The sequence below is a fragment of the Mustela lutreola genome, chromosome 15 (genome assembly GCF_030435805.1).
Source record: "Mustela lutreola isolate mMusLut2 chromosome 15, mMusLut2.pri, whole genome shotgun sequence".
NCBI lineage: Eukaryota > Metazoa > Chordata > Mammalia > Carnivora > Mustelidae > Mustela > Mustela lutreola.
The window spans coordinates 2,078,485-2,103,289 of record NC_081304.1 but is presented as its reverse complement, the minus strand read 5'-3'; the positions used below and the strand labels follow the sequence as shown (position 1 = coordinate 2,103,289).

At 62.6% G+C, this 24,805-nt stretch overlaps 2 protein-coding genes across 8 annotated transcripts in view; both read left to right on the top strand.

Moving 5' to 3' along the window:
- The window catches only part of RNF213 (ring finger protein 213), a 103,494-nt gene extending 97,568 nt beyond the window's left edge, over window positions 1-5,926 (top strand). For 2 of the 3 annotated variants that reach the window (XM_059147724.1, XM_059147723.1), the window contains exons 65-69: window positions 314-508; window positions 947-1,036; window positions 1,114-1,289; window positions 4,081-4,230; window positions 4,367-5,926. In XM_059147724.1, coding sequence (XP_059003707.1) covers window positions 314-508; window positions 947-1,036; window positions 1,114-1,289; window positions 4,081-4,230; window positions 4,367-4,373 — 618 coding nt within the window. In that variant the 3' untranslated portion in view covers window positions 4,374-5,926. Of the gene's footprint in view, window positions 1-313; window positions 509-946; window positions 1,037-1,113; window positions 1,290-4,080 lie in introns of all 3 variants that reach the window. The other variant, XM_059147726.1, reaches the window with a different exon arrangement.
- Window positions 5,927-8,386: 2,460 nt separating this feature from the next.
- On the top strand, window positions 8,387-19,271 carry ENDOV (endonuclease V). 5 transcript variants are annotated; one of them, XR_009347848.1, is made up of 9 exons: window positions 8,387-8,533; window positions 9,070-9,241; window positions 13,436-13,574; window positions 13,831-13,870; window positions 14,739-14,851; window positions 15,960-16,028; window positions 16,284-16,412; window positions 17,997-18,070; window positions 18,792-18,857. XR_009347848.1 is itself a non-coding variant. In XM_059147729.1 (9 exons), the coding sequence occupies exons 1-9, from the start codon at window positions 8,478-8,480 to the stop codon at window positions 18,880-18,882; spliced, it is 849 nt and encodes a 282-aa protein (XP_059003712.1). In that variant the 5' UTR covers window positions 8,388-8,477; the 3' UTR covers window positions 18,883-19,271. The 5 variants fall into 5 exon arrangements, 4 of the variants coding, with proteins under 4 accessions (XP_059003714.1, XP_059003712.1, XP_059003711.1 ...); XM_059147729.1 differs by having other exon boundaries at window positions 8,388-8,533; window positions 13,436-13,570; window positions 15,960-15,998; window positions 18,792-19,271; XM_059147728.1 differs by having other exon boundaries at window positions 8,388-8,533; window positions 13,436-13,570; window positions 18,792-19,271.
- Window positions 19,272-24,805: the final 5,534 nt, after the last annotated feature.

The following is a 24,805-nucleotide window of genomic DNA, read 5'->3' as shown; positions in this document are numbered from 1 at the left end:
TGACCAGAGAACTGATTTGTTCTGCTCTCTGGGTTTCTGTGGTGGGGTGTGTACCTGGCGTGTGTGTGTCCGTGTGAGTGGCCTCACGGAGCTGCTGTGAGGACTTGGTGACTTCACGTCTGTTTCTGTGAAGGGTCTGGAATACCGCTGCTACGAACGAGTCACTAAGTGTTCATTATTATTAAGGGGTCATTATCGTAAAGGGGTCATTCCCCTGTGGCCTGGCAGTGAACAAGGTTTTAAGTGCTCTTGTCGGGTAGCCATGCCCAGGAAGCCCCAGCCATGGAACCCTGTCCTGCCTTTGATTTCTTAGGAAGCCCTCCCGCACTCAGCCGTCAGCGCCATCTGCGGGCAGCTGCTGTCCTACAGCGAGGTCTGTGAAGCTCTGTCCGTCATCGAAGTCGCTCTGGGGTTTCTGAGCACGGCCGGCGGCAATCCGAACCTGTCCTTGAATGATTACGTCCGAGACATGCTGCGCATGGGCGACCAGACAGCCCTGGCTCTGCAGGTGGGTCTCGGCTGGGCTCCCTCGCAGCTGAAGCCACACTGCCCTCCCCACTTCCTGCCAGGATTAGCGCCTCTCAGGGCCTCCCCAGAAGGTGCTCTGGCTAGAGCCAGAGATGCGTCCGCAGCGGGAGACTCTGAACCCGGCCGGCCACAGACGCGCCAGCGGCACGCCAGCCAGGGCTGCTTCCGCAGTGCGAGTGCAGGCTCTGAGCCTGCACCGGCGGCGCGGAGGACAAGGACACCGGGGCCAGGGCAGGGGGGTGGTGGACGGAACGACAGGACACTCCGAAAGTCAGACACATGGCTGGTCCACATGTGCGGGAGGCGTCTGTGTCCGTGGAGAGGGGGATCCATTGCGCGGGAGCAGAAGCGCCACCGCAGCCACCCGCTGGTTCCCACTCAGCCCCGCACCCTGCTCAGGAGCCCGTTGCGCTTTCAGGCCTTCCAGAGGTGCCAGCTGAAGCACGCCATCGCCCTCTGGCAGCTCCTGTCGGCCCACAGGTCGGAACAGCTGCTCCGGCTGCGGAAGGTGAGTACAGCCCCGCTGGACGGGGGCCGCCCCGCCGCCTCCCAGCCTCCCGCTGCCTCTGTTCTGGTTTATTCCAGGAGCCCTTCCGGGATATCAGTGCCGAGTACAAAGTGGATCTTGACCTAGAAGGTTCTAAGTGCCTCAGCATTTTCCTGAATCAGACGGACCTCGACTCCTTCCTCCTGGAGCTTCATGAAATGATGATCTTGAAACTGAAGACCCCCCAGGCCGAGGAATTCAGGCCCGAGTGGAGGTACGGACGGGTTCATGCGCACGCGGGTGTCCTGCCGTCTCTCCCGCGATCGTCCCCATCTTCCACAGACACGGAAGATCCCGCCTCCCCTCAGAAGCCCGCGCCCTGCTGTTTTACTCCCCCCAGGCCCCCCGCAGGCTGGCCTTCTGGGTTTGCTCTCTGTTGGGTTTCTTAAAATAATTACGGAAGTCCTCTATTTTCATCATAGCGAGTGTACTTATGTCAGAGATGTGCATTTTATTTTTAAGTTTTCCTTCTTTTGTTGACGTGTAATTAACACAGGGTCACGTTAGTTCTTGGTGCGCCGTGTGGCGCTTCCGCAGCTCTGAACCGTGCTCCGCGGGCGTCGCAGCGTGTGTGCGCTTAACCCCGTCGCCTGTCCCGCCTGCCCCCGCCCTGCCTGCCCCTGGCGACCACTGTCGGTTCCCTAGAGCTAAGGGTCCAGTTCTCTTTGTTGTTTGCTTCGTTCCCTTTTTTTATCGATTTGTTTCTTCAAGTCCACAGAGGAGTGGTAACACGCGCTGTTGGTCTTTCTCTGACTGATCGCTCAGCGGAGCGCTCGCCGGCTCTGTCCACGTCACTGCACGTGGCGAATTTCCTTCCTTTTGATGACTAATATTCCACTGTGCACATATATATACTGTAACTTCTTTTTTTTTTTTTTTTTTTTTTTTTTTTTTTTTTTTTTTTTTTTTTTTTTTTTTTTTTAAAGATTCTATTTATTTATTTGTCAGAGAGAGAGCGAGCGAGAGCGAGCGCAGGCAGACAGAGTGGAAGGCAGAGTCAGGGGGAGAAGCAGGCTCCCTGCGGAGCAAGGAGCCCGATGTGGGACTCGATCCCAGGACGCTGGGATCATGACCTGAGCTGAAGGCAGCTGCTTAACCAACTGAGCCACCCAGGCGTCCCTATACTGTAACTTCTTTTCTAAATTATTTAAGTTCAACTAATTTACACCGAGTGAACTGTTAGTTTCAGGGACAGAGGTCAGTGACGCGTCGGCTGCTCACAACGCCCGGTGCTCGTCGCATCCCGTGTCCCGCTCAGCGCCCGTCACCCAGTGCCCCCGGCCCCCAGCCCCGCCCCTCCAGCCACCCTCGGTCTGTTTCCCGTGGCTGAGGGTCTCTTAGGGTTTGTCTCCTCTCTGATTCCATCTTTTTTTATTTTTCCGTCCCTTTCCCTTGGCTTATTTGTTTTGTTTCTTAAATTCCACACGTCACTAGATCATATGATCATATGATAACTGTTTTTCTCTGACTGACTGACTCTGCTCACAAGGATACCCTTGAGTTCCTCCTGCGTCGTTGCAAATGGCAAGAGTTCGTCTGTTTTGATGGCTGCGTAGATGTCCGTCGTGTATATGCACCACCTTTTCCTCATCCATTCATCTGTCCTTGGACATCTGGGCTCTTTCCATAGTGTAGCTCCTGTGGACATTGTTGCTATAAACATCGGGGTGCAGTTGCCCCTTCAGATCACTACGTTTGTATCTTTGGGGTAAATACCAGCAGTTCAAAGAACAGTAATGTGTGCAGGTGTGCGCCACACAGCAGAGTGGAAGGGAACCACAAATACGAAGCGCGCTAGCGAGGGGAGCCGGGGTGCAGTTGTCTGTTTAGAGAAACAGGAACCAGGTGCCTGCGGGGCTCAGTGGGTTAAGCGTCTGCCTTCGGCTCAGGTGCTGATCCCAGGGTTCTGGGATCGAACCCCGCATCGGGCTCTCTGTTCAACGGGGGAGCCTGCTTCTCTCTCTCCCTTTGCCTGCTGCTTTTCCTACTTGTGCTCTCTGTGAAATAAATAAATAAGCAAACATCTTTAAAAAAGAAAGGGGGGGCTAGAGGAAGGAAGGAAGAAAGGAAGGAAGAGAAAAAAGCCACACCAACGTGTGAGAATGCCCAACACTGGATATTATCTGTCTTTAACACTTTTACCAATCTAAGGGCCAAAAAAAGATCTCATTTTCACTTGTATTTTCCTACTCCCTAGGGAAGTTGCCAGTTTTGTATCTTTCTCTGAATTATTTGTCATGTTTGCTTTGGTTTGTTTACCTTTTATCATAATCTTAAAGGATCGAAGATTAACTTTTTGTTTGTTATGTTACAAATGCTCTACCTTGGTCTTTAATTTCAGAAAGCCAGATCTGACCATTTTTCTATCAGGACTAGGAAAATACAGCCATACAGGTCTTCCTTACCCGAAGGTTGTAAAGGATTCTGCCGTGTTTTCTTCCTGTGGTTTATAGTTTCATGTTGTACATCTGCTGTGTTAACCAGGCTATTTTGTAAGTGTGATAGGAGGGATTTACCATTCCTGGTTTTCTTCCCCCCCCCCTTTTTTTTTTTTTAAAGATTTTATTTATTTGACAGAGACACAGCGAGAGAGGGAACACGAGCAGGGGGAGTGGGAGAGGGAGAAGCAGGGAGCCCGATGTGGGCTTGACCCCAGGACTCTGGGATCATGACCTGAGCTGAAGGCAGACTCAGCCGACTGAGCCCCCCGGGGCTTTGAGTGGCTCGGTAGCAAGTCACGTTGCAGAGTGCTTACAGGACCGAGACCGGGCCATTCCCAGCGTCAGCTCTGTGCTATGCTGTTTGTATGGTGCAGTACGGTAAGCAGCAGGTGCGTCCTGGAGCCCCGCACCGTGGGTTCTAGTCCCCGCTCAGGAACTCACTTAGTTGGTTGACTTGACTTTGACGGTCTCCACAAGCACTTGGGGACTGTGACGACCCTGATGGTGTCCTTGCATAATATGGGAGACGCTTAACCTTCTGCCTCTTGTTCCTTGGTTTTTCAGCCTGGGAGAAACTCTGGTGATTTACATGGAAGACAAAGGCAGTGAAATTCCTCCTGAACTAGAATCCCAGTTCCCTAAGAAGATACAGCTGCACAATTGTGTCCCCGTGTGGAGCATGGCCGCCGAGCTGAAGCAGGCTCGGCAAGCGAGGTAGACTGCTCCGCCAGCCTCTGCCACCGGCCACCCCGGCTGGGGCTTCCTGGGGTGCCGCAGGACCCCGGTGTGCTGCACCGCGGGTGGCCGGGAAGGCCACACTGCTTCAGGGAATGTGCACGTTTCTCCTCAGATTGTGAGTGCTGCGCATGGGGAGGGGAGAACCGGAGACGCCGTGAAACCAGAACCGAGCACCCTTCCGTTCTCTGGGGCACCAGGCACGTGCTCCCCAGCGTCCCCTGACTGCAGCGGATGGGGCCTTCAGCTTGCCGGCTGGAGACCGTCACGCACCCACCCCGGCCCCTCTCACTCCAGAAAGGCGGGGGAGACAGGGCTATTGATTTTGCTTCTGTTTTCCTTCTCATTTATTCTGCACCGGAGGAGAAGCCGGCTTGTTTCTTCTTCCTGTCCCTTCAGTCGTGCGAGTGGTACACATATTTGTAGACTTCCGTGAAGGTGTGAAAAGGTGCCAGACCCTTTTCTGTGTCCTCCCAAAATACAAGTCAGCATGTTCTGTGCGTGCCTTAAGCCACACCCCCCAGCCCTCACGCAGCTCCCAGAGTGTCACGGGTCAGAAATTTCCTCGTGCACGCAATCATGAGACTGGTGTGCTGGCCAGATTCACGTTTGATTCCAGGGTTTTTAAATTCTGAATGAAAGTTTATCAGTTAACCTTGGGTCAAAGGCTTGGTTCTGGCATTTTCCTGGGAACTTTTGGACTGGCCAGCATCATGCTAAATAAACGTGTGGTCTTGATGGGACCTCGATGTCCCTGACATATGACCGTCAGGTTCTTCCTCTGAGCTCAGCCACGCCATAAAAACAGACTCAGAGAGAATACAGAACCAGCTAAGTTTCTGACACAGGAAAAAGAGAGCAGTCGATCAGCTCTGATCTTGTACCTCTTTTCTTCCCGGGAGGGTCGTGTGTCTTTTGCACGATGTCCTCAGACACTTGTGGCCTCTGGCCTGCCTGACTCCTGCTTCTCGGGGGCTCAGCACCTTTCGCACAGAGATGCCCGCTGTTCACGAGTCAGAGGCGGACGTCTTCCGTATACAATCCCCATGAGTGAACAACCGGCAGCTTGAAATCAGGCCCTCGGGGTGCGAGCTGCAGGACCAGAGAATGCTGCCAGGACCGCTGTGGACCCTGCAGCTGTGGTGGAGGGAGCGGCAGGCAGAAGAAGCCGCCCGGGTCCTCTTCTGTGTCTGAGGAAGGGGGCGCAGGAATCCAGACCCCTCCGAGGTTCATCTGATTCAACAGCCCCTTGCACTGAGGAACCTACGATTGTTCCGTCATTCTACGCTATCCAAAGGCTCCTTCCACCGGGATTGACCATGTCATGGGCGGGGGGCGTCTTCAACTCCTCGACTTGCACTTGGAATCCCTCGAAGCTGGGACGGAGCCAGTGTGGCCCTCAGGTGCCGCTCTGGGTCCTTGCTGTGCCGCACCTCCACGGGCAGAGTCAGGCCTCGGTCTTGTGCTGTGAAACTTTTTTATGGCTGGGAGTTTTCTCCCCCACACTTTTTCGTAGCTTTTTTAATGAAGGTATTTTGTGTGCTATGCTTTTGAAGCCTTAACTGTCGTATCTAGCATTGTCTTGTTTTTAAAGAAATACACTGGCTTAGCACAAGCAAATATAAATTTTCTTGTCATATTTGTTTTAATAAACTTGAGTTTTGCTGCTTTAGAATCGTCTTTGAGGGCGGAGCTTCTGTGTGTGGCAAGTAGACACCAGCTCAGCCTCGGGCAATGGCTTGGGTTTTCTGTAGATCTTTCGCTTGGAAGGTTCTGGACCGCAAGTGTTCACTCTGGTGTAGAAGGCGCGAGGTAAATGTCCGTCAGGACCAAACGACCGTGGAGGTGGGGACCCCTGGTTGGCCACCCATCGCCAGGCGCCACACTCCGGGGGCAGGACCCGCGGCCTCGGTGTCAGAGGGGCGAACGTGCACACCCTGCCCGAGATGCCTTCGCCGGGATCTGGCCGCGCTGCCGCCGAGGTGTGAGCACTGGGCCCACGGTCGGGCTGCGGGATGGGAACGACCATTCCTCTGTAACAGGGAGTAGAGATCCGCGAGGGATGAAGGGTCAGCGGCCCGCTTCCATTTGAGTGCTGAAACACCACTTGGGGGAGAATTGCATTTTCTCTTCCCAACGGAAAGGCTCCTCCGGGAGAGAACCTCTGGGCATCCGGACGAGGGCCTGCCCTGCTGTCAGACCCCTCTTTCAGCCGCAGTTTGTTTCAAGCCCACCGACCCGCCCCCGCCTGCTCGTGTCCTCAGTGACCACCACCTTCCCCTCCGCCTTGCTCCCGTCTCTGATGGCTTCCGGCCACCTGCACGCTTCGCAGTGGCCGCTCCTCCTCTCAGCCCAGGCAGAGACGCTCGCTCGGCTGGTGGTGGTTCACCCGAGAACCGTCATGACTGATCGCCGTCTCCTCTTGGTGTGTGCGCAAACGTACGGGTGGCCCCGGGCTCCTTTGTTAACTGAGCCCGCCGGGAGATGTGTCGGGAATCCTGGGTTCGGGCAATGCTTCCCAAGCCCTTCTCGGTCACTAATTAAGCTTGTGCACAGGCACTGTGGGTCCCAGCTCCAACGGGAAAGGCAGCGCCAGGAAAGGGCAAGTGCTGACCTCACCTCATCGGGGGCCCGGGGAGAGCAGGTCGCTGCTTGCTTCTGAGGAGGTGGGAGGATTTGGGGGAGCCATCGAGGCAAGAGCAGGGAGAAGTGGGAAGGGCCCCAGCTGGAGCCCACACAGTGCCGCCCCAAGGCCTGGCACATCCTACACAGACCTGCCCCCGGCCCTGCCCCATTCCTCCACACCCAGCCTGATGAGGAGTGCCCCAGGGGCCTAGCATTCCCTGCCCCCGACTGCCTGTACCCCGAAGTATGGCAGAGCCTCCGCCCAGAGCCACGTTGGCTCCAGCTCCGCAGGCCCACGAATGGCCCCCAATCCAAGGTCCTCCTCATCCACACCGCGTGTGCCACACGCCCACACACAACACCTCCCAGGCAGAACCCAGTGCGAATCTGGACGTTCCCATTTGCCAGTTCTTGGCCTTGAGCAAGCCCTTGACCTCTTTAAGCCCCAGCCTCTCGGTGTGTACAGCACCTCAGTGCTGTGGCGAGAGAGAAGACAGTGCGGGGAGAGGACAGGACGCCGTGCCCGGGGTGCAGTGGTACCCAGAAGTGGTCCTCATTCCTTCTCCCTGCTGGACACTTGCCTGTCCTTCAAGGCCCTGGCAGCTGTGAAATGCTCTGGCACGGCTTTCCCGAACCTCGGACGCCCATGGCTCCTGTCGCGGTCTGTATTCAGACCATTCCCATCCACACTCCTCTGATCCGCCCGTAGGACATACACCGTGGGCCAAGTGCCTCCATGTCAGCCTCGCGGGCCGCCTTCTCTGCCTCAGATACACCGTCTTGCCTACCACAGGACCCTTGCACGTGCTGTGCCCTTTGCCCGGGCTCCTCTGCGGCCCCAGAGAGGGCTTCCCCACCGCCGGCGTCCAGTGGGCTGGCCCCTCCTGGTCCGCACCGCAGGCTCGCCGCAGCCCCGCGAGGACGCCGTGACCCCCGCGCCCAGCGCGAGGCTGGCACAAGGGAGCGCGGAGTGAACGTGCCCCCGCGGAGGAGCTCGGAGTCCACGCTCCGACGGCTGTCCGCGGGCAGTGTGGCGGTGACCCAGGGGTCTGGCCCGGGGTCGGCCGCGTCCTGCTCTCGGGACGTCCCCCGCGGCCGCTGGGCCGGAAGTCGCAGTGCCGGGGGCGGGGCTGCTGCTCGGTGGCCGCGTCCGAGCCGGAGCGGCGGAGTGCGGAGGCCGGGAGGGACGGCCGGTCCCGCCCCGCGCCCGCGCGCGCACCGCACACCTCCCGGTGCCCGGAGCCTGCGGCCGGCGCCCTCCCCAGCAGCGAGCAGACGGCGCTGTGCCAGCCGCCCTGCTGCCGCCCCGCCCTGCCCGCAGCCAGCCCCGGCCCGCCCACCCCTCGGCTTCGCCGCCCTCGGCGCTCTGCCCCAGCCTTCGCCCAGACGGGGACTCCCGCGCACGCGCTCGGACTCCCCATTTCGCGGCTCCCCGGAGCCTCCCGCCACTAGGCGGCGGCGTCCGGACGCACAGCCGTCCGACCCCGAGCCCAGCCCACCGCTCCGAGCCCACGAAGACGGCCGGGCGCCTGCGCGCGGGCCTCCGGAAGTGACGTGAGCCGGAAGCGACACCACCGGAAAGGGCCCTTGAGGGGCGCGCCATGGCCGGGGAGGCTGAGGCGCCGCCGCCTGAGGAAACTCTGTCGTTCTGGAAACGGTAAGGCGATTGGCTGGCTGCCAAGTTTTGGGGTCTGGAGTGACTTTGGGGCTGCGGGGGCCCGTCCCGCTTCCGGTGCGCAGACGAAAGGGACTTCGGGAGTTGTAGTCCGTGAGGTCAGCGGGGCTTGCTTCCGGCGCCGGGTCTCGGTGCGGTATGAAGAGGAGGTCGAGACCGCGGAGGGGGCGACCCCGGGGCCGGGGGTCGGGACCGCGGAGGGGGCGACCCCGGGGCCGGGGGTCAGGACCGCGGAGGGGGCGACCCCGGGGCGAGGGGTTCGGGACCGCGGAGGGGGCGACCCCGGGGCGGGGGGTTCGGGACCGCGGAGGGGGCGACCCCGGGGCGGGGGTGTCGGCACCGCGGAGGGGGCGACCCCGGGGCGGGGGTTCGGGACCGCGGAGCGGGGGTCCCCGAGGCCGGCTCCCCGGGAAGAGGGTGGTGAGACCGGGAGTGCCCCAGGGAAGAGCCTCAAGCCCCCGCCGCCCCGGGCCCGGACGTGCGGGGTCCGGAATGCGCTGGACGTGTGTCGCCCTCAGGGAGCAAGCCCGGCTGAAGGCCCTCGTCGTGGTCGGGGACACGGAGGCGTGGCAGCGGGACGCGGCCCTCTCGGGGCTGCGGAGGGTCGGGGGCGTGGACGTGTCCTTCGTCAAGGGCGACGGCGTCCGCGCCTGCGCGTCCCTGGTGGTGCTCAGCTACCCCGAGCTCGAGGTAACCCCGCGCGGCGCCCGCAGAGCCCGCGTCCGCCTTCGTGGGTTCCCTGAGCGGGTCGGGACGGAGCGAAGTAGGAGCGGGGGAGGCTTCGCGACCTGACGTCCGAGTGTCCCCGGTCGGCTTCGGCTCCACCGCGTCCGGCGTCGCATCCCCGCACCCGCAGCGTGCGCCCGCGCTGCCCCGGCTGCGCGTCCCCGGGTCCCCAGGCCCCCCGCACACCTTCGGCTCCGCCCTGTCCCGCGCTGGCTCCATTTCGCTCTTCCTGGGTGCTCGGGAATCTGCCCCCGGCCGCGCCCCGTCCGTCAGCCTCCGGGGTTTCCTGCGTCGGCTCTGCCCGCTGTGACCCTCTCGGTGCTGCGACCGTCCTCAGGGACTCCGCCTGGCGCGCTCTGGGGCCGCCTGGTCCCTGGGGCTGTGCTTGCTGATAAGTTAAGGTCCCAGTAGGCACCTGCCCTGCCCTCCCCGGCCCTCCCCGGCCCTCTCGTTCCCCTTTTCTGCGCTGGGGTGGGAGTGGCGGGTCCCTCTGCCCTCCCAGAACGTGCGCCCCGCAGCGGTGGGAGCCTCGTGGCCGTGCCCACCCGCGTGGCGGCAGGCGCCTAGCTCCGGGCCTGCCCGTGGAGACACTCGGAGGCGCCCGAGTCCGCGGGATGCCCGGGATTCGTTTGGGGTCCGCGGTTGAGGAAGCCTTGACTGAAGAAGAGCCTGACAAGCTCTGCAGCTCCCTGCTCGGCTGCTCCCGGAGACCCACTGTTCCCGCTTCGGTGTCTTTCATTTCGCCGGGAGGACCCGCTCAGCCCCAACGTGGCAGACACGCACCCAGCGCCCGCCGCCGCCGAGAGCTGGCTTTGGGGTGGCCGGGGAGCCTGGCCCCCGGGTCCCCCCGGTCAGTATGTAGGGTGGCCTCGGGGAAGGGGCACAGCCTCGGGAACCGGACCGCCAGGGGTCCTTACCTCCCCTCTGCCGCTCCCACTCCTCCCCCTACGCCCCTCACGACCTTTTCTCCCTCGGGAACAGACAGCTCCGTTGTGAGGGTGGGTGAGAGCGCGCGGAAGGCGAGGCGTTGGCCCTCAACAAATAAACGTCCGCTGGTCTCACTTCGGGGAACCGAGTTCCCAGGGTCCGTCTCTGTTCTCCCCTCGCTGCGGGGCTCCCCGCCTCTCGTCCCCGGCTCCGTAACCAAGTCACCGCACTGACAGGGTTCTCAAGCGTGGGGGGAGCCTGTCTTCCTCCTGGAGCCCCGGCACGGAGCAGAGTGCCCGCTGCTTGAGCGGACCCCGCATTCATCGTCCCGCGCTGGGGAGCTTAGACCAGGAGAGGGGCTTGGCCGCGGTCTGGTGCGGAGGCCCCGAAGTGCCTGGTGGCAGGTCTGCCGGGTCAGCCTCCCGCAGGCCCCTTAGGTGGATCCGGAGACAGTAAACGCCGGGTTGCTGAGGGGCAGGGAGAGGGAGGGACGGGGTGACTCCTGATGGAAGCAAGATTTATTGGGGGGGTCATGGAAGTGTTCTAGGATCAGAAGGATGTACGACTCCGTAAGTAACGTTGAAGCGCGTGCTCCAAACAAGGAACTTCATGGTAGTAAATTCTATCCCGATAAAGCTTTTAAGAATACGTAAATCCCAGAGCCCCAGCTCAGTTCTGGAAAGAAAGAGGACCCCATGTACGAGCTGGAAGTCCGCTTCCTTAACCAGGTATCCCTGTGGTGGCCGGCGCAGCCGGGAGCCCTTTCCCCAGCATCCTGACGGATGGGGGCCGCGCACCAGGGCCCGGTGGTTGGACGCCTGCTTCGTATTGCCCAAGGGAGCGGGCCACCATCCCGCCGTCTGCCCCGCTCTGTGCTCGGAGGCGCGCTGACTTGACTTCCAGCTCCCCCGCTGCTGGCCCCCCGGGATGCCCGCACTTAGCGGCATCCGGCTCTACGTCTGGCCCCAGGACTGAGCCGAGTGCCCCCCGAGTCCGGCCGGTCTAAATGCACAGAGACTGAGTGTTCGGGGCCACGTCACCACTGAGGCTGAAAGCTGCAGATCTTCCCAGGGACCGCGGACCGGCTCGTGCTCACACACCTGTTACACGACTGAGTTTGTCCCTTTTTCCAGATTTCTAACTGGGAAACGTGTAAACACTGAAACACTGTAAGGGTGACACCTTGAATCCGCATGTCCTCTCTGCTCAGACCCAGCCGTTGCCCACTAGAGGTCGCATTTTCCGTGTGCGCCTCAAAGGCTCCGCTGGTGTGTCCCAGAGGTGGTGACAGCTCACCGGGGAGCCCCTCAGCAGGCCTGTCCCTGGAGAGACCTCCGTGGCAGCAGTCTTCACAGTCCCGTAGCCCCTCCGGGATCCCTGTCTGTATCTCTTCCCCAGTTGCCTCTCGAGCTGCTACTGAAATTTTCCCGTCTGCAGGGGTCGGACATGTCGTGGAGCCCTCTGCTGCCCTTGCGCCACGTGGAGGTCACGTGGACTCGGGCCGGGGGTGCCTGTGACCGCGCCTGTTTCCTTTTCTCCTCTCGCTCGCTCATGTACTTCCCGAGCTGGCCGGTGCAGGTCTGTGTCCCCAAGCTGGCAGCTGGCTCTTTGAATGTGTGGGGTCAGATTTCCTTTCTTTCTGGAACGCTGCTTGGATTGAGGCTTGACGTGCCCGGCCCCATCGCCCTGTTTCTCCTCTTCAGCCACGCGCTCTGGCTGTTCTGGCCGTCGTGAGTTGTTAACTTTTGGCTGGTGCTCTCGTCTGCGCGTCGGAATAGCGCACACTGTCTGCCACCACCGCACGGCAGCCGGCGGCGCTTACTCACCGAGTCGCGAGTTCGGGTCATGGCCGTCTGAGCTGGCGCGGCCCTCCGTGTGCGTGGCGAGCCGTGCTTCGACGGGTGTCTGGAGGCCCGGGGCTGTGGGCGGCTGGCTGGGTTTCTCAGGTCGCGAGGGACAGAGGGACAGTGACGTGTAGTCGCTCCAGCAAGTGCTGTCCTTTTCCGAGCCGACGACAGCCACCGTGCCTTCCGCCTCTTGACTCTCGTCCCTGAAGGGCCTCACGCTCCCGGCCTCGTCCTCTACACAACCCTGCAGGGTTCCCCCGTTTCTCCCCAGAGGCCGCGTCCTCCTGCAAGGGCCCTGCTGGTCCCGTGTCCTCCCACGCCTCTTCCCTCAGGCCCCCGCTGGCCAGGACTGCCCACAGGCCTCATTCCGAACAGCCCCCGGTGCCGGCCATCCGCCCCCAGTCCCCAGCCGCCCGGCCCAGATGCAGAGCTGCCTCTGCCGCTCCCGGCCGCTCGCTTCCACGTGTAGGTGCGCCCAGACGGTTGTCACTGGCTCGTCCCTGGGTCGTGCCGTGGACGAGGTGTCCACGGAGCTACATGTCCTCTCCTTGTGGATCTCCGGTTTCTGGAGCCCGTGTGGACAGATTCGGACATAAGCAGCCGTGAACCTGTGAGAGTTCGGGCCACATTTAAGCGTCCTGGGGCTCCACTCCAGCTGCCCGGCTCACCGCCAAGCTGTTTCTCTGCCCTGTCTGTGGCCCAGAGCCCCCGCTTTGCGTCACTGGCAGTTGGATAAGCTTCCGCGAGTCCACCGTCAGGATGCTGGAGGCCCAGCCCCAGCCTCGTGCTCGGCGACAGCGGCCCCTTCTCTGGGGCACAGGCACTTCGAGCCCAGCTTCCAGAGGGGGTTGAAGGTGTGGTTTGGACGGCCCCGGGGCTCTTCCTCTGGCCCTTCTCGGTCTCTCTTTAGACTCCTGTCCCTTGGGACCTGTTTTCTCTTTCAGATTGTCTAGCTCTGAGCCCACTTGTCTTTTTCTGGATTCTTTGAAATCTCTTTTCACAGAGCCCGGCTGGCCTTTCTTGTGCTCATGACCTCTGAAGGCCTGGCCGTGGCTTCTGACGGGGAGCAGCGGCGTCCTTTCTCTGTCAGTGTCTCACAGACGTGCTCTGTCTTCTCTGAGCCTCCTGACGGCCGGCCTCCGGGTGTGGGGCGGACAGCGGGGACCCGAGCAGGAGGGTCCGGTGCGGGAAGCGTGTGAGCACCTTTGAAAGGCCACAGGCTGGCTCCCCCTCACCCATTTGCAGGATGATCACCTTGTCACCAGGCACTCTCCCCCCAGATGGGTGGGGCTGGGAGACAGGGAGGGAGCTGGCAGCTCCACGAGGCTGGAAGGACGAAGGGCTGAGGGCCACGCCCACCTGTGACCCCGGTGCCCGGTGACAGGTGGTGTATGAGGACTGCTGCATGGTTAGCCTGACGGCTCCCTACGTGTCGGGCTTCCTGGCCTTCCGAGAAGTGCCCTTCCTGGTGGACGCGGTGCGGCGGCTGCGGGAGAAGGAGCCCCGCCTTGTGCCCCAGGCAGGTACCTCGACTCCGGGGAGAAGGGCCTTGGTGTCCACCGAGGAGGGAAGGCCTGGGCCGGCCGCACAACCCGCCACGCAGGGAGACCTCGGAACTCCCTGGAAAGGAGGCACTCTTACCTTGAGGAGAGGGCTCAGATTTTCTAAAAAGCCGCCATCCCCCCAGACGTGGCAGCCTGCCCGTCCTGCTCCAGGATGCCTTGGCCTGATGGAGGAGGGGCGGTTCGGCCGACTGACTTTCACCTGTGGCTCTTCCAGGTCCTCCTTGTGGATGGAAACGGGGTTCTCCACCACCGAGGTAATCCTGCTCCCGAAAGACCGGGCCCAGAGGGGGCAGTTCCGACCAGTGCGCTTGTGGAGTGCCTGTGTCTGTGCCCTGCCCCGGGCCCTCTGCCGCCAGCCAGGCCCTGGCCACGCTTTCCTGGGCATGCTTGCCTTGTCGGGACCCCGCCCTGCTTGTCACTCCCGCCGGGGCCTCCCCTAGCGCTCTGCGCTGGCCTGTCGCAGGCACGCTCGGCCCGTTGTCCTGGCTGCTGCCCAGCGAGCCTGTCCCACTCGTGCCACTCGTCCCACCTCAGGCAGTGACAGGCCTTCGACCGAAGCCAGACCGGAGTGCCCATTCCCCACTGGCGCTGGGAAACTCTGAACCCACCTGCGCCCTGGGGCGCTGACCCCAGAGTGACCTGTGGGGGGCCACAAGCCTGAGGGTGGGGCAGCAGAGGGACCCAGGAAGGCTGGCCCTGGGACCCGAGGGTGCCAGCGTGGGGCCAGGCCCCCAGTCACGGCATGCGCCATGCCTGGCAGGAGCCCCAAGAATGAGTTGGGAGGGAAGCTGAGGCCTGACGGCGGCCACAAAGAGGAGAAGAGGATGGAAAGTGCCAGAAAGTGGGAGAGAGCCGGTGTGAAGCGTCGCGAGCGAATCTGGCCCCCGACCTCGCCAGGGGGAGGGAGGCCTCTTCCACCCCAGCCGGACACCCGTGAAGGCAGAGGGCCGCGTCCGAGGGCGGGCGGCTCTCCCGCTCCTCTCTCCTCGGTGCTCAGTCTGCCGACAGGCCTCGGCCTACCTGGGGACACTCGGCTCGCTCTGGCTTGTCCTCTGTCCCTGCACCGTCTCCGCACTGCTGGGCTCACCACCCGCCAACCCAGCCTGACCCTCTGTCCTGTAGGCTTCGGAGTGGCCTGCCACCTCGGCGTCCTCACAGACTTGCCCTGCGTTGGGGTGGCCAAGAAGCTCCTGCAGGTGGACGGGCTGGAGAACGACGCCCAGCACAAGGAGAAGGTGAGGGCCACGGCGATGCCCGCACGAGGGGAGGACGGAGAGGGCCTGTGGGGGGCACGCAGGGGCCTGCCCCACAGGCACCTCCGATCCGGCTTGGCCTGCCGGCACTCTCCTCATCCCAAAGAAGAAAGCCCCACCGTTCTCCGTGGAGGCCCGTGTCCCCCGTGGGTCGGGGGTCACAGCGGCCGCCTGGGGTAGTGCCCTCTGAGCTCTCCAGCCTTTTGGGCATGTGCTTGCCGCCCCCATCCCTGCTGCCTGTGCGTTGCTGCGGCAGCCCGTCTAGGGCAGGAGCCTCCGGTCACTGGGGACAGGATACTGGGGAGCCCGTGAGGCCCTCTCTGCTTCTCGCCAGCCCCAGTCCAGGGCCTGAGGGTTGGTGCTGCCCAGCCTGCCTCGGCCTTTCCTCACTGCACCTTCTCCCAGCATCCCCCCACTCTGGCCCCTCGAGGCTGGCACTGGGAACGTGACACCCACTCCAGAGGGACCCGGTGACACGTCTGCCTCTACTGCGGGGTGGCAGACTCCGAGAACAGCAATCACATCTGTCTTATTCCTCCGGGCAGACCTGTGTCTGCCCAGAACAGTTGGTGGTGGAGTGGACGGGCCCCAGACCCAACTGAGGAGGCTCCTGAGTCACTCAGTGGACCAATCACCGCCCCTAAAAAGACTTTGTTGGGTTGAGTCAAACATCCTTAAATTCCTCGCAGGAGAGAGCGTGGCAGGGAGGGCTCCTGGCCCGTAGGAAGCGCCAGGCTGGGTGGGCGGGTGCCAGGCCTTCATGGCAGCCCGGCACCTCCAGGCATCAATTCTGGGACCTGGGTGGGCTGCTGCCTCTTCTCTAGGCCCCGGTTCCTTGTTCGCAGAACAAGGAAGAGAGAACTGAGTTCGAAGGTCCTCGTCAGGGTCGGGCGGTGTAGGGATTGCCTCCTGGATGCCGAGTTCGCTCATGGGATGGGTATGCCCATGGCCACGAGACCGCTCGGCTTCGCAAGGACAGACCACGTGGAGACCTGGGCTCTCCCCCGCCTCGCCCAGCGGCTGCTCAGGCCTACCCTCTGCTTTCCACTGAGAAAAGGCATTTTGCATGTTTTTTCTTCCTGTTTTCCAGATACGACTTCTGCAGGCTGGCGGGGATTCATTTCCTCTGGTAGGAGGCTCTGGGACCGTCCTGGGCATGGTGAGCTGCCCGGGCCTGCACCCCTGGGGGGGTGGGACCCACAAACACGTACCCAGTCGCTCCTGCGCCCCAGACCCTACCCGCCTCCCCCCGCCCCTCTGACGGAGCCAGGGGGTGCCCTGAGCCCCCCGCCCCTGGCTGTGTGGAGGGGACCTCTGGGCTGTCCTCGCCGTGGCCTGCCCCCAACCTATTACCTGTCGTGAAGCCCCCGGGGCTTGTCTCAACTGCGCCCTGACTCTGCCTTCCTCGTCCTAGGCCCTGAAGAGCCACGACCGCAGCAGCAGGCCCCTCTACGTCTCTGTGGGCCACAAGATAAGCCTGGAGGCTGCCGTGCGTCTGACCCGAGGCTGCTGCAGGTTCCGGATCCCGGAGCCCGTGCGACAGGTGGGTGGGCCGCGTGCGCCTGCTGCTCTGCCCTCAGCATAAGCTCCTGTGGCAGGGCCTGCTTGGGCCCCGCTGGGCCCTGGGGGCAGGCGGGGGCAGCAGAGCTCCTCCTGGCGCCCTGGCCTGCCTGCAGCATCAGCCTGCTGCGCCGTCCAACGTCCTGTACTGGAGTCATCGGGAACATCAGCTGATAGCGGCTCGGGCGGCAGAGTGGCCTGCCCACCCTTGCCCAACCCCTCGGTGCCCAACCTGCCTGGCTGGCCTGGGAGGGAGCCCCCGTCCTCTGCGGGGCTGCAGGTGGTGCTCAGCAAGCCTCATTCTGGACCGGTCATCAGTTAGGAGACTGTGGGATGTGGCTGGGCCAGGCCCCCAGCACCTACATCAGGGACGGGGGGTGGGGGGGTGGGGCAGAACTTTGGGGACCAGGTGGACTCTGCTGAGAAGAAACGCAGCTCATAGGGGCTAGAACTGAGCACATGTTGGTGGCTCGGTGGTGACGGGGCATCACCATTCTCAGGGAAGTGTGTGTCCCAGGGAAGCCTGGGGCATGAGGACCCAGAGAAACCGTCCTCAGGAAGAGACCAGCCAGAGAAGGGGGAAGGCGGTCCGGGTTCAGGGACCCACGTCTGTCAAGGCCCTGGGGTGGGCATGAATCTGACGCCGGCAGGAAGCTCCGAGGAAGGGGTCGCCAGAACCAGGGTGGCGCGAGCCCTTCAGCAAGGCTCCCCGCGGGGACCTGGGTGTGAGTCACAAGCAGTGGCTCTCTGGGCCACTCAGAGGAGCTGGGGGAGCCCTTCTAGACAGAGGTGCTGGTTGTGTTGTCCGGCCCTGGGGCACAGGCTCCTGGCTCAGCGCTGCTGCTGTAGAACAGGAGGGCAAAGCGCCCGGAAGCTCCCTCATCCCTGCCGTCTCCCCCATCTCCCCGTGACCTGTGCCGGCACATCTCAAGGTGACCCAGGGGCCCCAGCCACACTGTTGAGAGCCGCTCCACGCAGCTCAGCTCCCCCATCCTGGCCACAGCCACCTCCTGGGGACCTGGCACCTTTCCCGGCTGCTGGTGCGCAGGACGGCCTGCAGGTGGCAGCAGCAGCCCGCGTGTGGCTGTGACTCGCGGCCCCTGGTTCCCAGTCGCTGGGCATCAGGAGGCATCTCTGGGGTCCCGCCATGGCCAGAGCCCCGTCCCTCAGGTGGACTTGACCACCGTGCTCGTGACTCCGCGGACCTGGAGACACTTCCCTGGGTGCGGGGGGGCTTGTAGCAGACACAGCCGGGAGCCGGGAGAGCAGGCTGGGGCAGAATCACAAGCTCCAGCAGCACAGGCCATGAAGCCGGCAGGAGCCCCGGGGCGCCGCTGGGTCCCGGGGACAACCCACGGCCTCCCGCTCAGCCTGTCCACTCGGGCCTTTCAGGGACCTGCCGTTGTGTCCTTCACGGGGCTGCAGCTCCTGTTCCCGAAGGCTGGGCCTGTGACAGCCTGGCGTCACCTGTGTGGCTTTGTCCAGGAAGCAAGAGTTTGTACCGGGGTGTCGTGGGGTGGGGGCTTGTGTAGACGCCAGCACCTCTCACGGGAGCCCCTCTCCTCAGGCTGACATCCGCTCTCGAGACTACATCCGCAGGACCCTGGGAGCCCCGGAGCCCCCCACACCAGCACAGGAGAGGTGAGTGCTGCGCACGCTCGGCGGCGGCGGCGACAGCGTCGGCTGCTCATGGTGGGGCCGCGCTCCCTGCGGGGCCGGGAGGACGACGCAGGGTCCCGGAGGGTGCTAGAGACCGGGCAGCAGGATACGGGGCTGGGCGGGCTCCGGTGGGAATTCCTGAAGCCCACCAGGGCTGCCCCCACCTCCTTGTCCACGGTTTCTGTGGTGCTGAGGCGTGGGGGTCAGATGGACCCGGTTTTCATTCTGGGCCTCACAAGCTGCCATGGCCGTGACATTCTCCGGGCCTCGGTTTCCTTAACTGCGTGCCAGCCATAGTCATTCTTGTCCTGTAAGGTCTGGTGGGAGACCTGGCGGATGTGTGGCTGGTTATTCAACCCTCCCGTGGCACCACACCACGAGACAGACCCGTGGCCCACTGTGCACACGCAGAACAGGCGTGACATTTACAGGCCCAGAGAGGTTACCGTCGGCTTTTCCTCGAGCCCCTTTTTTTTCTAAGTCGAGGACTGTCCTAAGCCCAGCTAAGCTGTCCTGAGAATGGGCCGCCCCCGCCCCCGAGCTCTCCGGGGTGGCTGCTGGCCAGCTGGAGTGCACACGGCCCTTGTCCAGCAGGGTCTCTCCCTGCTCGAATCAGCGGTGGCTTCCTGCACCACCTGGGGAGCCGGGGGGCCTCCGGGCTGGCTCTGCATTTGATGCTGCCGTTTCTCAATATCATTACCAGGAGCCAGAAGGCACAGGGGCCAAAGGTGTGCCCCAAGGTAGGTTCGAAAGAGCCCGAAGGTGAGGACAGGCCCCCCGAGGCTCACAGCTGAGGTCCCAAGACACACCGCAAAGACCAACAGCGACAGTGGGGGAGCTGAGCCGGACACGGCGAAGTGCTCTGGCTGCCCAGCTTCCCGCTCCTGCCCAGAGCTGTGGGTCCCCAGCTGCAGGCCTCAGCACACGCTGGCCACTCCGGCGACAGGGACGGCTGTAGGCTAGGCCCTGCTGCGTGGGCCCGGGCGGTGGTCCCTCCTGCTCCAAGGTCTCAGGCAGGAGGCTGTCGGGAGATAGATGTCCCACCTCAGAGCACCGGCCCCAGGAGGAGCCCAGCAGTGCTCTCCCAGGGCCCAGGAAGGGCATTTAGAGTTTTGGGGGTTCTTTGATGTGTTTTGTTTTTGTTCTTAAAGTGCCCAGGTGGGCTTAGGCCTGCCGGACTGTGTGTCTGTCCTGGCTGCTCGTCCGTCCGTCCTTCAGCGCACTCTGCTGCTGTGTTTGCTTTTGCGTTTTATCTTTCCGGAGCTCATTCCTAAACCAGCGGTTCCCCCCACCTCTACCCCGGCCAGTCAGCCATACAGAGTGCCCTCTGCCCCGACCCTGGCAGGTGCAGACTGAAGTGGCCAGGCCTGGTCCCTGGCTGCCCTGCCCAGCGCTGGCACGCTCGGGGATCAGGGACCCTGTGGGCTGGCCCGGGTGCCAGAGGCCTGGCGCGGAGATCCAGGGGGAGTGGTGTCAGGCCCTGCCGCTCCTGCCAGGGGCTGCAAGGCTGGAAGCCAGTTGAGACACGTCCCGTCTGGGCTGGAGTGCCCTCCCCCGCCAGCCTCCTTACCCCAAGGCCAGCCTCCCCTGCAGGGATGCAGCACGCCCTGTCCCGGCTGCTTGTCTCGCTGAGGGCTGCAAGGCCCAGCTTGCGGGGGCCGTGCCCCTCACCCACGGCCCCCAGGCCTCTGCGTGCCTGCTTGCCCTCCAGGTTCCCTCCCTCCACGCCTGGCATTTGCAGACAAGTCTGATTTTAAGAGGCCCTTCTTGCCTTCCATACTATTTCGCAAAGAGCTGGTCGTCATGGTCTGGACGACCCTGGGCTCAGCACTCCCCCCTCCCCAACCAGCATCTTCCATTGTTGAGAAGTGAGCTCTTCTCTGGGGCCAGGCCCTGGGGAGAACCGAGGGGGCCAGTGAGCGAGGCAGGCTGCTGGCCCTTTTCCCTCCTGCTCCGGTGGTGCTCCTGAGGCCCCCTTACGAGGCCGGGTGGCTGGGGGGAGGCTGAGTCCGGCGGCCCCACTCAGTGGCAGTGGCCCCTGTGTGGGACAGCTCCGTGGGAGGCAGGATTGCTCCAGGGCAGGTGGGGCTGTGGAGGGCCACGAGGTGCTCTCCCCCGTGGCGGGTCCCAGCATGTTCCACATGCCTTTCAGGGGACTTCTGCTTATGGGAAGGAAGCACCAGGTTCCGTCCTCCTGTCCAAGCAGGTCTCGCCCCCCACCCCCACCCCCACTTGCAAAGCTCTTGGCCTTAACTGCCTGGCAGTAAACACCAGCCCTTCTGTCCCGGTCTAGGGCTTTTCTTGCCCAAATGCATCAGGACCAGGGGTGGGAGTGCAGGGTCGAGTTCGGGCCCAGACGGCCTGACGGCCCCTTACCAACTGGACCCCGGTGCACCGTGTAGAGGGGTGTGGCACAGAGCCCGCCTCGTCAGTCCTGCACAAGGGAAGGGACAGCGTTTGGGGGGGTGGTTCGTGGAGGCCAGGGTGGACGGCCATCTGCTGCAAAGCTGCCTAACGGCTCCAGTGAGAAGGAAGAAGCAGGAAGGAAAGGAGTCGCCATCTCTCCCAGCCTCCCTCCACCCCAGGCCCCCAGAACACCAGTCCTGCGAGGGCTGCACAGACCAGACCAGGCCTCACGGGTCCAGACCGTGCCTTAGGGATCCCCCCGCAGGCGTGTGGACAGGAGAGCTTCCCTGGGGGGCTGGGAGGCTTGGCACCAGGTCCTCCCAGCAACACCCCCAGGGCCCCGCCCTCTCTAAGGGTGCAGGCAGATGGCCCTGGCTTCCCACTGGGGCGGGAGGGGGGCTCTGCTGAAAGCCATTGGCTCCTCCGTGACCAGAGGGGCCGGGTGCGCCCAACCTGCCACCGTGGGGTCCCCACCCCCCTCCATGAAGAACAGGCCAGAGCCTGGAGAGGAGTTTACAGACAACTCACCCAAGTAGTTTTTGTTTTGATATTAAAGTCACATCACAAAAACTGCCATTTTAAGCATTTTTTTTCAAGTGTATGATTCATTGGTTTTTAGCATGTTCAGAATCTCGCGCCCTCGGCTCTAGTGTCGAGTTCCCAAGCCACTTCGTCACCCTGCGGGGACGTCCCTGGGAGCCGTCACTCCCCCTGCCCTGGCAACTCTGGGCACCCGAGTCCCTAGAGGCACGCGGTGTGCAGCTTTCATGTCTGGCTGGTCTCGCATCTCTGGGCCCATGTCTGACCACAGGATGTTCACAGTTCTCCGTGGTGTGGTGCCACGCAGGACCACTGCGGACGGCCCACTGCAACTCCGTTGTCCGGCGAGAGCCTGTGTCGCGGCCGTGCGCACGCGGGTGGGGATTTATATGGACACGGGCGTCCCACCCCCCAGGTGTGTTCTGAGGACAGCAGTCTCTGGGTCCTTTGGCGGCTGTGTGTTACCTTCTGGGGAAGGGGCACGCAGCTCCCCAGCAAGCCCGGGCTCCTGGGTCTCCCCCTGCCGCTTCCAATTCTGACCGCCCCCAAGTGTGGTGCGCATTTCCCGGAGGACGGAGGACGGGGAGCACCTTTTCATGCAGTCATTGGCCATTTGTACATCCTTCTGGGTGAACTGTCTGCAGACATCTTTGCCCTTTTTGAAATGGGGCTGTTGTGTTGTTGTGAGAGTTCTCCCTGTGCTCCGTGTACCAGACCCCGCCGGGTTACGTAACTCACACATGGGCTCCCTCCAGTCTGTGGGCTGGCTTTTCACTCCCTGGGTGGTGTCTTGTGCGTGAAAGCTGTCGAATTCGGTCAAGTCCAATGTGTCTGTTGCTGGTGCATTTGGTGTCACATTAAAGAAATCATTGCCTAATCCAGGGTCGCGGAGACCTCCCCTAAGAGGGCTGCGGTTCCTGCTCCTGCACGGAGATCTCTGACCCTTCGTGTGACCCTTCATGGCCGGCTCTCCTGGGCCCCTGCCGTTCCGTGTGAGGTGCAGGACCCGCTTGTCCATTTCCGTGAAAAGGCAGCGGGACATGTGGCGGTCACTGCACTGACCACCTTGGGAGCGCTGCCCCTGGTGGCGCTCAGTCTCGCCGGCCGGGCTCCGGGCCATCTCCTTTCCTTCTCCGCGGACTTCCGACCGTATCGTCGTGTGGTTTTCGGTGTCAAGACTTTTTTTTTTGAGAGGGAGAAAGGGACGGGGAGGAGCAGAGGGAGAGAGACTCCCCGCAGGCTCCACACCCCGCGCAGAGCCCTACACGGGGCTCAGTCCCACGACCCTGAGATCATGACCTGAGCCGAAGCCAGGACTCAGTCGCTGAACCCACCGAGCCCCCCAGGCGCCCCTTCAGTGTACACGTCTTACCCTTCCTTTGGTTAAATTTGTTCCTAAGTAGTTGCTCTTTCTGATGCCATTGTAAATGGGATTGTTTCCTGAGCTTCATTTTGGGATCGTTGGTTGCTAACATGCAGAGATACCGCGGGCTTTTGTGTCTGCATTCGCAGCCGCGCTCTGATTTCCTAGCTCTGCGTGTGTGCGCGCGTGTGTGCGCCCCTGCGTGCGTCTGCGTGCACACCCAGTCTTCGGCTGTTCTCCTGTGAGGTCCCGTCCCGTGCAAACCGAGATCGCGTTCCTCCTCCTCCTCCCTTTCCTGTCCTGTCCGTGCCTAACAGTCCGGCTGGGACTCCAGTAGGACGTTGAATCCCAGTAGCGAGTGCAGACGTCCTTGTCTTGGTCCTGGTTTGAGGAGGAGCGCTCAGTCCCCGCTGGGGACGGTGTGGGCCACGGGCTCCGCACCAGCGCCCCGTCCGGGCCGAGGGGGCTCCCTGCGCCCAGTCTCGGTGTCTCCATCATGAACGGGGCTCGGGTTTGTGCCGCGCTCGCTGTGCCAGTCGGACTGACGGTTCTCCGTCACTCTGCAGTGTGCTGCGTCCCGTGGGTGGACTGTCATATTTTGGGCCACTCCGCGCTTCTGGAATGAATTGCACTTGGTCATGACATACAGCCCTCTTGCCCTGCTGCCGAATTCGATCTGCGCATGTTCTGTTGAGGACTTTAGATCAACATTGCCGAGGGTTATTGGTCTGTAGTTCTCTCGCGATGTCTTTGTCTGGCTCTGGTAACGGCAACGCTAGCCTCCAGGAAGAGAGCCCGCAGTGGGGGCGGGGGGTGCCAGGGGCCCCTCAGCCCTTCCAACGGCCACCAAGGCGCAGGGCACAGATCAGAGATAGACGGCCGGGCGGTGCGCGGAGAGCCTGCCCACCCTGGGGGTGCGGGCGAGGAAACGGCCACGGCTTCTCAGAGGGGGCGGGGCTGAGGGGTGCAGGGGTCAGACGTGGGCCAGGCTGGGGGTTCAGGTAGAGGGGCGGCGGCAGGGAGGAGTCCGTGGAGTCAGGTGGGCACGCTGAGCTGGGCACCTGCCAGCCAGGCCATTCGCAGAGACTCAGGGAGCCTCAGACGTGTGTGTAGGGAGGGGGCTTCAGGGGACATGTCCTGCCCACTCCACGCCCCGCCACAGGAGCTCTGCTTTCTTGCCCCAGCACAGAAGGTCATGTGGGGGCCCTGAGCGGGTGGTGTTTCAGCTCCTTAAAAACAGGGCCGAGATGATGTCCGTCTTCACAGACCACAGCCTGCCCCAGAGCCAAGAATAAGTCTTGAGCCACTCAATTATTCAAGTCGGACCCAAATAGATTTTCCTGTTCACCCAGTAGCCTCTGCCTCCCTTCCCTAGGTCCCCTCGCTGCCCAAGGGCTGGGAGTGAGAGGCTCCCGTGAGGTGGCTTGGCCTGGCCATTGCGGGTCACACTTGGGCCCCTTGGGTCTCCCTACCTTGGGGTCCCAGCCTGTGCACCCTCCCCGCTCTTGTCCCATTCAGGAATGGGGGACACCAGGGCTAGGAGTGACCCTTCATGATCAGGCCAAAGACAAGCCTTGGGGGAGGCCTGGCCGTGATCCTAACTGTCCCAAGGACCACCCCACCCCACCCCTCCGGCCACAGGTATTGGCTCATTTGGTTCTGGTTTTTAGCCAGGCCCCTCAGCACCTTCGGCCATCCCTCAGTCCTCCCCCAGGATCCTGGGGCCCCAAGTCTCCAGGGCCCAAAGGCCACCTGGGCTCCAGTCCCTGGTGTACATGTACCCCTGAGGGTCTGTTTTCCTGCTGCTTTCCTGGATGGGTCCTGAAGGGGCTTGACTTAGGCCTTCAGGGCCTGGTGGGAACAGCTGGGGACAAGGAGCCAGAGTCCTGCGTTCCAGCCTGAGGCCTCTGCACTTGCTGGTGGAGGGGGAGCTCCTCACAGACACGGCCCAGCCCCTGCATGTTTGTCCCAGCCCCAGCAGTCCCTGCTGCACTGCCCTGGCCGGCACTGTGTGGAGTTTTACCAAATTATTAATTAAAGGCACAGGCACGCCGCAGCGCGCGGGGTAATTAGACGAGGTGTCGTGGCGATGATGGAGCACAGCCCGCTATCCCCGGCTCACCTCCCCAGGAAGCAGGAGCAACCTCCGGCAGCTTCCTACCACCATCGGCGGCGCTGGGGACAGGGACAGCTGTTGCTTGGGAACAGGGCTGGGCCCCCCTCCCCCGTCGTTCCGCACCCAACGGTCGGAAGAGTGGGGAAGGGGACGGTGAAGGTGGGCTCACTGTCGGAGACAGAGGCAGCAGACCAGGAGCAAAGCGGGGGGCGGGAACATGGGGGAGCCAGCGGGGGCCACTGTGGGCAGGACGCGGAGCCGGAGCCCGCAGCTCCCCGCCCTCCCCTGGGCC

What these genes read in the sequence shown, in the direction of transcription:
- ENDOV (XM_059147728.1), top strand. Translation starts at nt 8,478, where the DNA reads ATGGCCGGGGAGGCTGAGGCGCCGCCGCCTGAGGAAACTCTGTCGTTC. An exon ending in TCAGCTACCCCGAGCTCGAG is followed by an intron (nt 9,242 to 13,435) that starts GTAACCCCGCGC and finishes GCCCGGTGACAG; the next exon opens with GTGGTGTATGAGGACTGCTG. An exon ending in CGGGGTTCTCCACCACCGAG is followed by an intron (nt 13,871 to 14,738) that starts GTAATCCTGCTC and finishes TCTGTCCTGTAG; the next exon opens with GCTTCGGAGTGGCCTGCCAC.